The sequence below is a fragment of the Amblyomma maculatum genome, chromosome 10 (assembly GCF_055883805.1).
Source record: "Amblyomma maculatum isolate TAMU_Amacu chromosome 10, ASM5588380v1, whole genome shotgun sequence".
In the NCBI taxonomy this organism is placed as follows: domain Eukaryota; kingdom Metazoa; phylum Arthropoda; class Arachnida; order Ixodida; family Ixodidae; genus Amblyomma; species Amblyomma maculatum.
The window spans coordinates 58,612,472-58,625,000 of record NC_139353.1 but is presented as its reverse complement, the minus strand read 5'-3'; the positions used below and the strand labels follow the sequence as shown (position 1 = coordinate 58,625,000).

At 43.4% G+C, this 12,529-nt stretch overlaps 1 protein-coding gene across 1 annotated transcript in view; it reads right to left on the bottom strand.

Moving 5' to 3' along the window:
• Positions 1-3,129: 3,129 nt before the first annotated feature.
• The window catches only part of LOC146176591 (endoribonuclease Dicer-L-like), an 85,770-nt gene continuing 76,370 nt past the window's right edge, over positions 3,130-12,529 (bottom strand). The window contains exon 21 of the mRNA XM_084582844.1: positions 3,130-6,538. Coding sequence (XP_084438970.1) covers positions 6,385-6,538 — 154 coding nt within the window. The 3' untranslated portion in view covers positions 3,130-6,384. The remainder of the gene's footprint in view (positions 6,539-12,529) is intronic.

Genomic DNA, 12,529 nt, shown 5'->3' with positions numbered 1-12,529 from the left:
CGCAGCGGAGCGTCAGGCGTACCGAATCACAAAGACAACTACCAACTTCTTCGTTCTCGAGAGCGCCAGCACGCGACGCATGTCAGTGACTATAACGATGAAGATTACCACACTACATTTTCACGCGACGCATGTCAGTGGCTATAACCATAAAGATTACCACACTACAATATTTTTTAAACCTTCATTTGCGGCATTTGCTTTTTTTAGTTATTTGGAAAGCTTTTGCTGACCTGCAAATGGGATCATGGCTACGATCAGCCCACATACAAGAGCAACTAATGTGCAGTTTTGAATTTTCCTAATGAACTGGAAGAGTGCTGCAGTACATCAGACCACAAAGTTTTGTTTCTTCCCCTAAATGAATATTAAGAAGCTTATTGGTCTACCTCTGTATGATAGAACTAAAAGCTCCAATTTTAATCATTGAACTGAGAGTGTAACGCTAATGTAAATGAAATACCAAAGCTGTCACTGAAAAGAAATCAGCCATGAACAGTGTATGCAAAATTACTTTCTCACTGTTGTAAAGGAAATCAGCCGTGGACACTGTACGCAAAATTACTTTCTCACTGTTTTTTTTTTTTTCGATTGTGAGCTCACAAGATCACTAGGGGGGGGGGGGAATAAAAGGAACAAAATTCTTTAAGAGGTGGCATCTTGCTCTTAAGGGATGTGGTGCACTGCATGTTCAAGCTGAAATGCAACGTATGTGCAATGAAAAAAGCCCAGTGGATAGCAATTTTCTTGTCATACTCTACAACAAAGCAAGCAGTCTTCAAAGTTGAAGACTAGTTAGCATCTCCATGCTTTGGACTATTGCTTATCCTTGTATTTGACAGCCTTCCACAGAAGTACCAGAACATCAGGCCTAATTCTGCTTCTTATAGCAGAAGTGCCCCTTGTGTAAAGTGTATACAGCTCGTACGGTTGAAAAAGCGCCGCTTTCATCTTAACCAAGAATAGAACAAAAGTGTAAAAAAATATGCACGTAACTTGATAAATATTGTGATGCAACCGCCCGCTGTGCAGTATTCAGGGTTGTGTCGTACCATTTTGTTTCTCACTTAGAATCCATATGCTAGTCATGTTGGAGATCACTTTACGATGGTTCTAACCAATCACTTACCTCGAACTGTATGCTGTTCATTCTAAGTGTAAGTTGTTTACCTACAAGTGCAGCAGACACTATGCCTTCCTTTCTCCAAAAATCAGTTTCTTTGCCCTCAATACCGCCCCGCTGCGGTGGTGCAGTGGCAAGTTCGATCCCGACCGCGATGACTGCGTTTCGATGGAGGCAACTTTGTGTGCTGTGCGCTTACATCGCACAGCACAGGTGGTCGAAATTACTCCGTAGCCCTCCACTACGGCTCCTATTTCTCTCTTTCCACTTTAACTCTCACCTTCCTCCCTTCCCTTATGGTGTGGTTCAGGTGTCCACAGAAGCAAGTACGACAGATACTGCGCCTTTCCCTTCTTGTGAACCAATTATTATATTATTGCTCTCAATACCAAAAAGTGGCAGAACATTTGTGTGCATGGGCCACTGTTCACGGATTTACTACGCAAATGTCAACTGAAGCTGCGTTTTAGTTCTTACATGCTGGCCTTCCTCCCCACATTATTTCCCAGAGTGTAGCACAACCACATTATAATTATAAACTCACCTTTGCAAAATTTTATGTGCATGCAAGGTGTGGACCACGAGTGCTAGATGTTTTCATGCAAGACCAACCAGTGTGTGCATGGACTCCTCCATTGCCCTAATCACTCAAAGCAATTCATTGTACTATGATGATATTTCTCTCCAGTTACTCCCTTTCCCTAGTGTGCAGAAGCGAAATTGCTCTCTCACCTTCGTTAAAAGGAAAACAAAAACTCAAATGTACTATTCAATAAAGTTGACTCAGTTATTATGAAGAATAAATTTTTACTTCCGTAATATTTAGAAAAATGTGTTGCGTTTGAGTAAACAAGGAATTCATCTTCAAGGCAGCCTTACAAGAGGTTTAGTGCCCCTTCAGGAAGTGTGGTCTAAAGGTGTACAGTCTTGGACAAAAGTTCTGAAGCCAAAGGATTTTCGTCTCAGCAGCAAAATGAAGCCATCGCGATGTCATTAAAGGCTGACGGGCACTTAAATGCTATGGTGCAGTTTTTTATTGTGAAAAGAAATTATTTAATAGCCTTTTAAATGCCCTTTGACCTTTAATTATGGCGCAACGGCTCAATCTTTCGGCTGGGGCAAAAATCAGTTGGTTTCAGGACTTTTGACCAAGATTGTACCTAGGCCAAAGCCAAGCTCGTTTGTACAGACAGTGTACAGTGTTCTAGTCAAAGGTGAGGCTACTTTCAACGAAAACAGCTTTTCAGAGCTTTGTAAGCCAGAAAAAAGGAAAAAAAAAACGTTGAACAGGTGTCCCCATCGCTGCCCAATTTCATGAGAATAATGCATGTTTTTGGTGCAGAATTTTAGGTGTTTAATTGGAGGCTATTCCGCACCAACATTTATGTCAAAATGGTGACGGCCTATCCTTTTCGGTGTAGATATCGCGGGTTTGAACCAAATTGCGAGAAGGTTTATAAATCCAATCTCCTTGGTGAGGAGTGCATCTTTTGCTGCTGGCATTTGTCCATTTATTCTTCAGTTGTACCCAACCAGAAGCCATTTCAGAGGCTGACTCAAATGAAAAAAGGAGCTGTAATAAGAAAACTCTCGAGTACAGTATAGGATCTTAATAGTGTGAGCAAAGTTGAGACTCCCACAAAAATTGCATCTAATGGGTAATTTTGGGTGTTCCAAACACTTTTCTGTGCCTGCGCACATGATGCATATTGTGATGTCCATGAAGAGGTGAAGACAAAGATGAAGAGAATGATGTAGAGGTGGCTCACACTCTTTGATGTGAACCCAGCTAGCATCAGTCGCTTGTTCTCCAGGCAATAAACAGCTAGCATGTTACAACATGAACACAAGAGCTGTGATTGCACATAACATATAACCACCAGCCTAGCACCTTAACCACTCGGCCACAAGGCGGGACCTCAGAAAATGTAAAGCAGTTCTAAATTATTGCACGCAAGCAACACATGACTCGAAAGGCTGTGAAAGACGTCCACATGACACGCCCATTTCAAACAGCACGTAAACATAGCGACATTTTATTTATGAAACATTTCGTGGAACCTTTGTGGCTTTGATACATAGAACAGCACCGTGGTATTTTCTAGACTGACGCAATAAAATATGAAAAAGACACAAAGGGAAGCCACGCAACAATTTTTCTCAGCTTCACATACATACACAAGGTGACAAGTCGCAAACCCAGAGCATTTCAATGCCTTAGCTGCTGAGCCACCATAGCTTGGTTACAAACCGATTAAGCACATTAAAGAAATTATGGCTCTAACAAGTTTGTGGTATGGTATCGTATATGAGATTTAACGGCGTAAAGCAACGTGGGCTATGAGGAACACTGGTAGTGAAGGGCTCTAATTTAATTTCGACTACCTGCTGTTCTTTTAACACGCATCGACATCGCTCGGGAGATGGACACCTTACATTCCACCCCCATTGAAAGAGCTGCCATGGCCGTAATGGGCTTTGCAGCCAAGTGCCCTGACCATTGAAACACTGCAGTGAGGATCAATAAAATTTGGAATTATCATTCTTAGTAATGTAAGGAAGCAACTGGCATGAGATCAGATGCAGAAAAATTAATTAAAGAATCTGTGGGAATCATATGGCAGAGTACGAGGTAGCACTGGTACTCCCTCTGGACGGAGGGGCTGCTGACAGGTTCAGACTGCGCGGGTGGGCGGTGTGAAGGACTTCAGTCCACCAACCACCATGAGGCACGCCATACGCCCTCTCTACTCCCCACTCACTGGCTGTTGGTGGCCATTGTGTTTCTCTGACCACCAAAAATACCCCATTCTCTTTCCTCTGAATGTGAAAAGGAACTTCCGTGTCTTCACTTTGTCTCCTGCAAGTCGAAGCTACACATCGCAATGCAATTTTTTAGGGTAACAGGCATCGAATGCAAAAAAATTAAGTTCCAAGGTACTGATGCTCCAAATTCATTTGAGAGACGCAGGCAGCGTCAGGAAGACCTGTTTCTTCCACGTATGAGGCGCCACAGATTTGCAGCACAACAGGTTTTCTTCGGTGCCTCTATAGACAATTTCCCGAGTAATAAAGCCTCACCACAAGAGTAAAAGAAAAAAAAAAAACACCTCCTTTCATATATCACAGTAGTGTCTTTCACTATAGCAACATGAATGTCATTTAGCCCACAAAAAGCTTTCTTCCCACACTCAAGTAGAAACCACTTTCAGCCACAGTACACAGACATGCAACATTATAAAAACATACACACTGCAATGCATTCATGTTGTCCCTACTCTGCCCAGACAGTCTGCACATAGTGTCAAAGGTGAGTACAGGCAACACACTATCGCAGACTGCTCTGGTGGTCCCTACACTAAATTACCCTTTAATTGACAACACATTCTACAAGGTCCAAGTCCTTGTCAATACAGTGTGAGATAACTAAAAAGTATCCCACTGTAAAGACAAGAGCCCGCTGTTTCGTGGCAAGAACCTCTTGTGGATCTGCCACAAGTGAACAGTGTTTGCATGACATGGGCAAGACTGGTGCTAAATAACATAGTCCTTCCAATGTTTCGTTAAAATAATTAAGACTTAGAACAGTAATCACAACGTTTCATAGGAACATTTTGTACGCATCATACAACAATACACAGGCACAATGAAAAGAAAAACTTGAAATGGATGCTGTGCCAATGCGTACAACTCTTCACAGTCAGTACCCTAAATTTCGAAAAAAACCTGGGACTGAAAAAAGTACTTGAAAGCCACTTAAAAGTGGCCTTTTGAGAAAGCATGCACACAAATAGCAATGCATCAGTAAGTGCTATATTAAAACTGGACATGAATTTTTAAACTCTCTTCGGTTATGAAATTTCTGCTCTGATGTTTATCTTCTAATAACGGTGACATTGGCTGACATCCCCTTGCAATTGATAAATATAAAGAGTACAAAAGTGCTCTTTCCAGTATTGGCCCTGGTAGCAGTTCTTGTGCCTCCTTACAAGAGCCATGATACCTTGGCTATCGAAATGATCTCTAAAGAAGATTGTGTGCCTACTACTTGTTTCAAGTGGCTTAAGTTTCGAAAGGTACTGCAGAGCTTCACTTTACGAATAACACCTGAGTGAAACTCACTCACATAATGTGACAACTTGGCCCTCACCCTCAAGCCTAATCAGGAGCCAACGAAAGGCGAAAAAGAAGCCAAGCCAGTCTGAACGCTGCAATCAATAACCACTGTTACAGCAGAGCGGAATGCTGCAATGAGCTTGTCTCAATACAGCTGTAGTGGCTTTACAAAGCATGACATATATATCTGGACATTTAAATCAAGGCTATTCCAGAAAAGAATCCAGGCAGCTTCACCTATTTTAGAACTTGGGGTTAACTTTGCAGCTAAAGCAATATCTCCTCTTAACACCAGTGGCTTTGAATATATTTCCAAAAGCCCTGCTTGACTAAAATCAGTTTACCTTAGGTGATATAAGTTCGACATCCTCTTGATTACTGCTGCAGGTTCCGTTAATTTTTCTACAACCACTTTCATCTCTGAAATATGCGGTGTGATAAATGTAAAGATCAACAATACTGTGATGCAACTGAGCAATAAACAGGGCCATTAAATGTGCCTAGAACACAGCAAGTTATCACCGGCTAGTTGGCAACAACCAACTTTTGTGCAGAAAGCCAATTCGCCAGTTTATTTACGCAATGAAAACTACTTGCGCAACATCAGTGCCACTGCCATGCAAACAATATCACAAATAACAAAACGAACATCGCTCTGTGCCCAACCCCAGAAAGTTCCACGTTTCAGTCCCTAGTGGAACCGAGCACACGAAAGAGACCACAGTTCGAGCCAAAATATCTGGGATTCGCAACTCCGCATACAGGTGTGGTGACAATACATCGCAGAAGTGACAAGTTATAAATGTTCCCATGCACTGCCATATCTTGAACAATGCCAACTCTTGCCACGAGGCAGCTATAACCAATTAAGCGTGCACACACATATGCATGAATGTGCATAAACTAAACCACAGTTTAACTATTACTGCTGCTCCTTTGGCAAGGGTTTTTTGTTAGCATGCACATACCCTCTCAAAGCCAAAGCCTCTCTCTCCCTCTGCTACCTGGAGTCCTCTGCACGATCCCACACCAACGGGGAGTTTCTACTCTCATATGCTACACACCCACTGCAACAACATGCCAAGGACAGTGTGCGACCCTCTTGTGGCGAAGATTCGGCAACCACATTGAGGCGCGGTGAGCTTCTAAGCGGAGCCGCAGGGAACCTTCAGCATGCGGAGGCACTTCTTGGCGAGCGCAGTCTTGGCCAGTTTCTTGTTCTTTGCGATGCACGTTAGCGACAGGTCCCCCACAGTAAGCCCCACCTTGACCCTGTCCTGCTTGAGCACTTCGGCGGGACTGAAACCAGCAAAGAAGGTGCAGCTCTGAATGGTGCTGGTGGAACCTTTAATGTCAAAAGGGCAATTACAAAAAAAAAAAGGATCGTTTGGCTGGCACTCACAGCGCACAACTGCAAAATAAATTCTTAAGAAACTGCCTCTCACAGCTGCATCTGTAGGCAATAAGGGTACTATGAAAATGATACTCTCTACAGTCACACTAAACAAAGAAAATTTTGAGAGCACTGCACAACCTGCAGCTGCTGTGACACTAAATGCTTAAGCATTCTGTTTGAAGGCGAAAGCCTTTATTGGCTCATACTGTTGGCATTCATTTGCCCAGTCACATTATAGCCGTCAATCAAGTAATGTCACGATGACATCATCAGAAAACTAAAAATCCTGTCTACACCGGGAATTGAACCTCCATCCCTTGGATTCCCAGCGGGGCGCTTTAGCCAACTGCTCCATGCCCGAGATCGTGAAACGCACATCGTGAAACTCCTTGTCTACCGTGAGGATGATAGTAGTGATGACAATGACGCTGCAATTAGTGATAATGACAGCACTGACAGTAGCAATGATAATGACGGTGCATTTAGTTGATAATGACAGCAAACGTGATGCACCATGTGCACCGGCAATGCTTAGGCTTTCACATTTCTGCATTGTAGATTCCACAATGCTCTCGGACCTTTGTATTTTTAACTTTAAATTTACTTTTTCCCTTCCCTCAATGCCCTCCAGTGTCCTTACACTAGGAAAGGAGAATAATGAACACATTTGTAGGAAGTCGGCACAGAGTAGTACGGTTTGGTTCATGGGGTTTAAGGGGGGACCTTGGTCTTAAGACAATATTTTTTATTTACTGGTAGATTTTGTGAAAGTTATACCATTTATGCAGCTTTTTGTGTTGATTTCAAATATGCACATTAATTTTATGTAAGCCATTTAGTTCTGAAGATATTGAGCACTCTATGTTCTTTGTTTGGAGGTGAGCTGTCAATAAAACTACAGGAGTTATAATAAAAACTGACATATCAAATCAATTTAGAACACACAGAGAATGCAAAAAACAAGGTTGAATGTCCTGTTTTCATTTTAACCAAAGTTACAGCTTGTCAAAGTTCGTTCAGAGACCAAAAAGCCACCTTGACACTCCAGAAAACATGAAATTTTTAAAAACTTTCCTCATTAAATACCACAAATTCATTTATAGTTTTGCACTGTACATGAGTCTACCTTTCTGGTGCAAAAGGAATTACAGCAATATCGTAAGTCGAACCAGAGATATCGCACCTCCAGACATGTACCGTCCTCAATATTTTGATTTTGAGAAATTGAGGAAAAACGTGTTGATATATTTCTGAAGCACCAAAGCTAACAGTAACTTATTAAAGTGGATTCTGACCAGTTTCTGATGCCTATGCATCATTTACCATCGATATAATTCGCCCTCAAAGAATGAAATTTCCGGCGAACGGAACGCATGGTGCGGAGGCCGCCACCAAGACGAGTGCGTTTGCATCGTGAACACCGTAAAAGTTGGTGCCAAGTTATGGCGCGCGATCGCCATTCTCACGTTCATGCAGTAAACGCAGTCGGCCTGCAACTGAATGCTATGCGGTGCTCGTCTTGCACCGCATAGCATTCAGAAGAAAGTTTATTTCGACAAGATTTGGGATTCCGCACAGTCTTCTCTATGTTCCGCGTGTTGCGGGACGCTGCTTCGCGATTGCCACTGCGGCTGGTCGCAGCACTGCCTCACAGGGCAATCTATCCCGGCGTTGAAAGCTGCGCTTGCTCATCTGCACCCTCACGGTTCCGTACGCGGCAGATCGTGCCGCTCCTCGCTATCGCACTGAGCACGACCGGCTATGCTACGCCGTTATCAGGCCATCGAGGTCTCGACGCGGAGCGTCGGCACTTCGTCATTGATTGCAGATAACCAGATGCGGCGATGCAGCATCCCCGGCGCATTTATCTCCTCTCGCTAACTTTCTTTTTCGGCTAATAACGAAGCGTGAATCTCAATATTGCGCGCTAGGCCGACTAGGCCTAAAGGAGAGACCTTTTCAAAATGGCGCTGGACCGCGAGCAGTCGACGCCACCAGCCAACCAAAGCTCGCCTTTTGTTCACGTGCAGTGGGAGTCCAATAGCAGGGCGTGTTTCATGCAATTTTGTTCCTTTGTTTTCCGCTTCGGTGGCCTCGCCTATGGTCACCAACCGAGCTATAGGAATGGCCTGAATCGCGATCTTTCGAACGACACCAAGATTATGCCCGCGGATCGCATATTTCTCGAACTGTGGGAGATCGAAATTCGGCGTGATTTGACCTCAGTTTAAAGGGCCACATGCGCAGATTCTCATCTTTGGAACGCTGTAACACGCAAATTAGGCGATATTTTTCAACGAAACTTCGGAGATAGCTGCGGAAAGATCTCAGAATCGCGAAAACGATAAGATTGAAAATCCGATTTTCTGACCGATTTTCGGCTGCAAAGACCCGGGTCCCCCCTTAACGTCCCAAAGCGACTCAGGATATTGTTACGTGATGGCATGACAAGCGATGGAACACGGCGACACAACAGAAACAGAACGACGTGATGACATGACGATGAAATATGCTTTAATGGCCAGCGGGCCTGGCGCGAGCGCTCCGCCCCGCGCCATTGCCCGCTTCGCCATCTTCGTAGCAATATGAGAGACATTGTAGTGGAGGATTCTGGAAATTTCGACCACCTGGGGTTCTTTAACATGCACTGATATCACACAGCACATGGATGCCTTGCTTTTCGCCCCCATCGAAAAGCGGCCACTGCAGTCGAGATTCGATCCCGCATCCTCGGGCACAGTAATTGAGCCGCCTAACCACTACACTGCCGTGGCGGGGTCATAGAGCATGGTCATGGTTAGCACGCCCAGCTGGGACGCCGAAGGATGCTGGTTCGAGCCCTCGCGAAGACACGATTTTTGTTTTTTCTTATTAATGATTGGCAGTTCGTGATGACACGCTGTGCTGACATGCTACGGTGACGAACTCAGTCCATAGTTCTTGCACATGCCACTCAAGAGGCGAGAAAGGCATTCGAAGGAATGCCTTTCCAAGCAAAGATTCCAAGCAAGATTCCAAGCAAAGATCTGAAGTGATTTGAAATCAATTAAGTCTCAGTCCAAAGTGAGCAATTTACTGCACACGAGTTTTCAATGGGAAAAGCCTCCAGTTTCTGCATGGTAGGTGAAGACTTAAGCCATTAATCACCTGCACTGAAGTTTTAATCAAATCTCAAGCCATACAGAGTTCAAATGAAAAGGACTTAACTAGGTTCCCCTCACCACATGTCATGTTGATGGGGCAAAACTAATAAATGCAGCTTCAAACTAATAATGCTGCCCTGCACACAATACCTTTTGCACTGTTTTGTGCAGAAAAACTAAAATGCTGTAGAATAGAAAGACAGCAAGGGAGAACAGCTCCCTTCTCTACAACGAGTGAACGCAATTTTCCGGATAACGCACTCTGTAATTGTCAGAGATGTTTTCCACTCCCTCCAGGCCCACGTTTCAAGAGAGACCCGGCTCACAGCCCGTGTGCTCAGCTGCGACGGCACGGAATGGCAGTCTATGAACCATATGCGCCACGCTGACATGGGTAGCAGCCCTATAGCATAGGCCTTTAGTGAGCCATCGACATGAGCACTTGAGACACAAGAAAACAGGATGGTTAAAGGACTGCAAATACAGCAACACCTGAATATTATAAACGCAACTGGCATAAATCTAAGGATTACATGCATCCGGGAAATAGGCTCAGCAGCACAGTTTCAGTTTCATCTATCTTAAAGGGACATGAAAAGGAGGTCCGAATATAGTGCCTACCAAATGGTTGCATCATGTGGAGCAAACGCCACTGAGCATGCGTGCCAAGTATAGAAATCTTCAGAAGCGAGGCAATAATTTGCAAATGATATTTTTTTTTAATTGCCAATTCCTACTCCTGTATTTCAAGCGAATTCTGCCTTTAGACATCCTAAGGCACACGTGACACCACTATGAAGGGGCTGTCAACAGCTCACCAAAAAACTGCAGTGAAGAAGGCAAGGTGCACATCAGGCAGGAGACTGTGCGTCTAGCTCCATTTCCCTTCAGTCCTCTACTGTTAAGCCGTGACAGGACAAGAAGCGAAAAAAAATAATAAAAAGAAACGAAAATGGTGCACAATTGTGCTGATTGGGTTGGTGATGCATTCGTGGATACGGTGCGATATCAGCCAGTTCTTTTCACGTTTTTCTCTTTCAACCAAGTACATGAATTGAAGGGGAAAGCGTGGAGGCTGTTTTCAACTGCTGATATCTCCGTAGTTACACATGCTAAATCAAAAATTCTTGACAATGATAGGCAATTTAGTATGCATCAGTATAATCGGCTTTCCTTACCATCGGTGGTCACCCTTCTGCTCTCCTCCGAATTCATGCCGTCCTGCCACTGCTAGCCTGCTAGCAAGGGCCCGCAATTCGTCAGTCACACTGTTTCAAACACTGCTTTGCGTGCCACTGGTCATTTAGTTTCATTCTGAGACGGCATCACACCGTTATAATGCCTGCGCGTATTTCTTTTTTTCACATCCACGTGCTTCCTCCCACTTTTCATATATGCTGGTGAAGCATCCTCAAAACTTGAGGGAGCTCTTAGTGAAGAGGCACTACTGTGTCGAACTGCAAAACAGACCGTGGAGGCACTTGCAATTTCAGAGCAATTCTTCGTCATTTTCGACAGCGTGCGCAAATCATAGCACTTAAAGAAACCATAAAATATTGTTGTTATCGCTTTTTTTTCCATGCGATACTTATATACAGCCATATTTCAGCTGTTCATAAGACAAAATTACTAGGGTGCATCTTTTTTTTTCTCGTGCTGCAGCTGACTAGAACGGCCTTGCTCTCAATATTGCTGCCATAACATGTTTATCACCATCTTCAAGTACTATAGATTCATGTATTTTGTGAACCACAACCCCTTATGTAACACCACCAAAAGGGATCTTCAACGAAAATAAAATGCAAGTGAAAGGTTCTCTACAATTTTCAGTCGCATCCGATCATTTTTACTAATCTCTTTATTGCTGAATCAACAAGAATTCACTGCACTGATACCATCCCCCACGATGAGCACAGCTCTGGCTTGGCGGCTGAATGAACACCGAGGACGAACTAAGGCTGTGTGAATGTTGAAATTTTTGAGTATGAATCAAATATATATATGGGGAAAAAAAAAGATGCCTTCGAATATGAATATCTCATCAGGGGGAAAAGAAATTAATAATTAAAAGCCAGTAAACATTGTTAACCTCATTTATTTTAGAGTCCACATCGTATTTGCAAGTAAAATTAAACTAGAATTGCACAGAAGTATATACCTTACTGAAAAATCCAGTGTAAATTTTGTACAGGATTCTGTATATACATATATATATATCGATTTTTGTACAAGAAGGACCTACATGAAACAGGGTGGAGCTATTATGTTGCTCCTGAATATGGTAATCTCTCCTTAATTTGGCCTTCAAAGAACCAGAAAAGAATGTCCGAATTAAGCAAAAGTTCAAATTATTAAATGGGCCTGTGTGGTGCCGAAAACCTAATTTTATATAGGCTCAAGAAGGTCTAAAAACGAAATGCAGGAGTCGCCAACAGTGGCCATCTTCGCAAACAAACTGCAATGACGTCAAAGCTCATTTTTGTTCTCAGATACCCTGAGACTATGCTACTTTGCAACTCACTTCCCAATGGTGACTGCGGAGACCATTTCGATAACGAAGGAAGGAGTTTGGGACAGGAGAGGAACGAAGATGTCCCATTCTTAAAATCAAATGCCTTTTGCTGCTGAACTAGGAGACAAAAAAATATTCACCTCATTCGAAACAAGCGACTGCAACACTGCCACTCTGCTGTGCTGTGCTTGCTCTACCAAAGCAGCAGCAATGGAACCACAGCGACAATGCATTAGTGC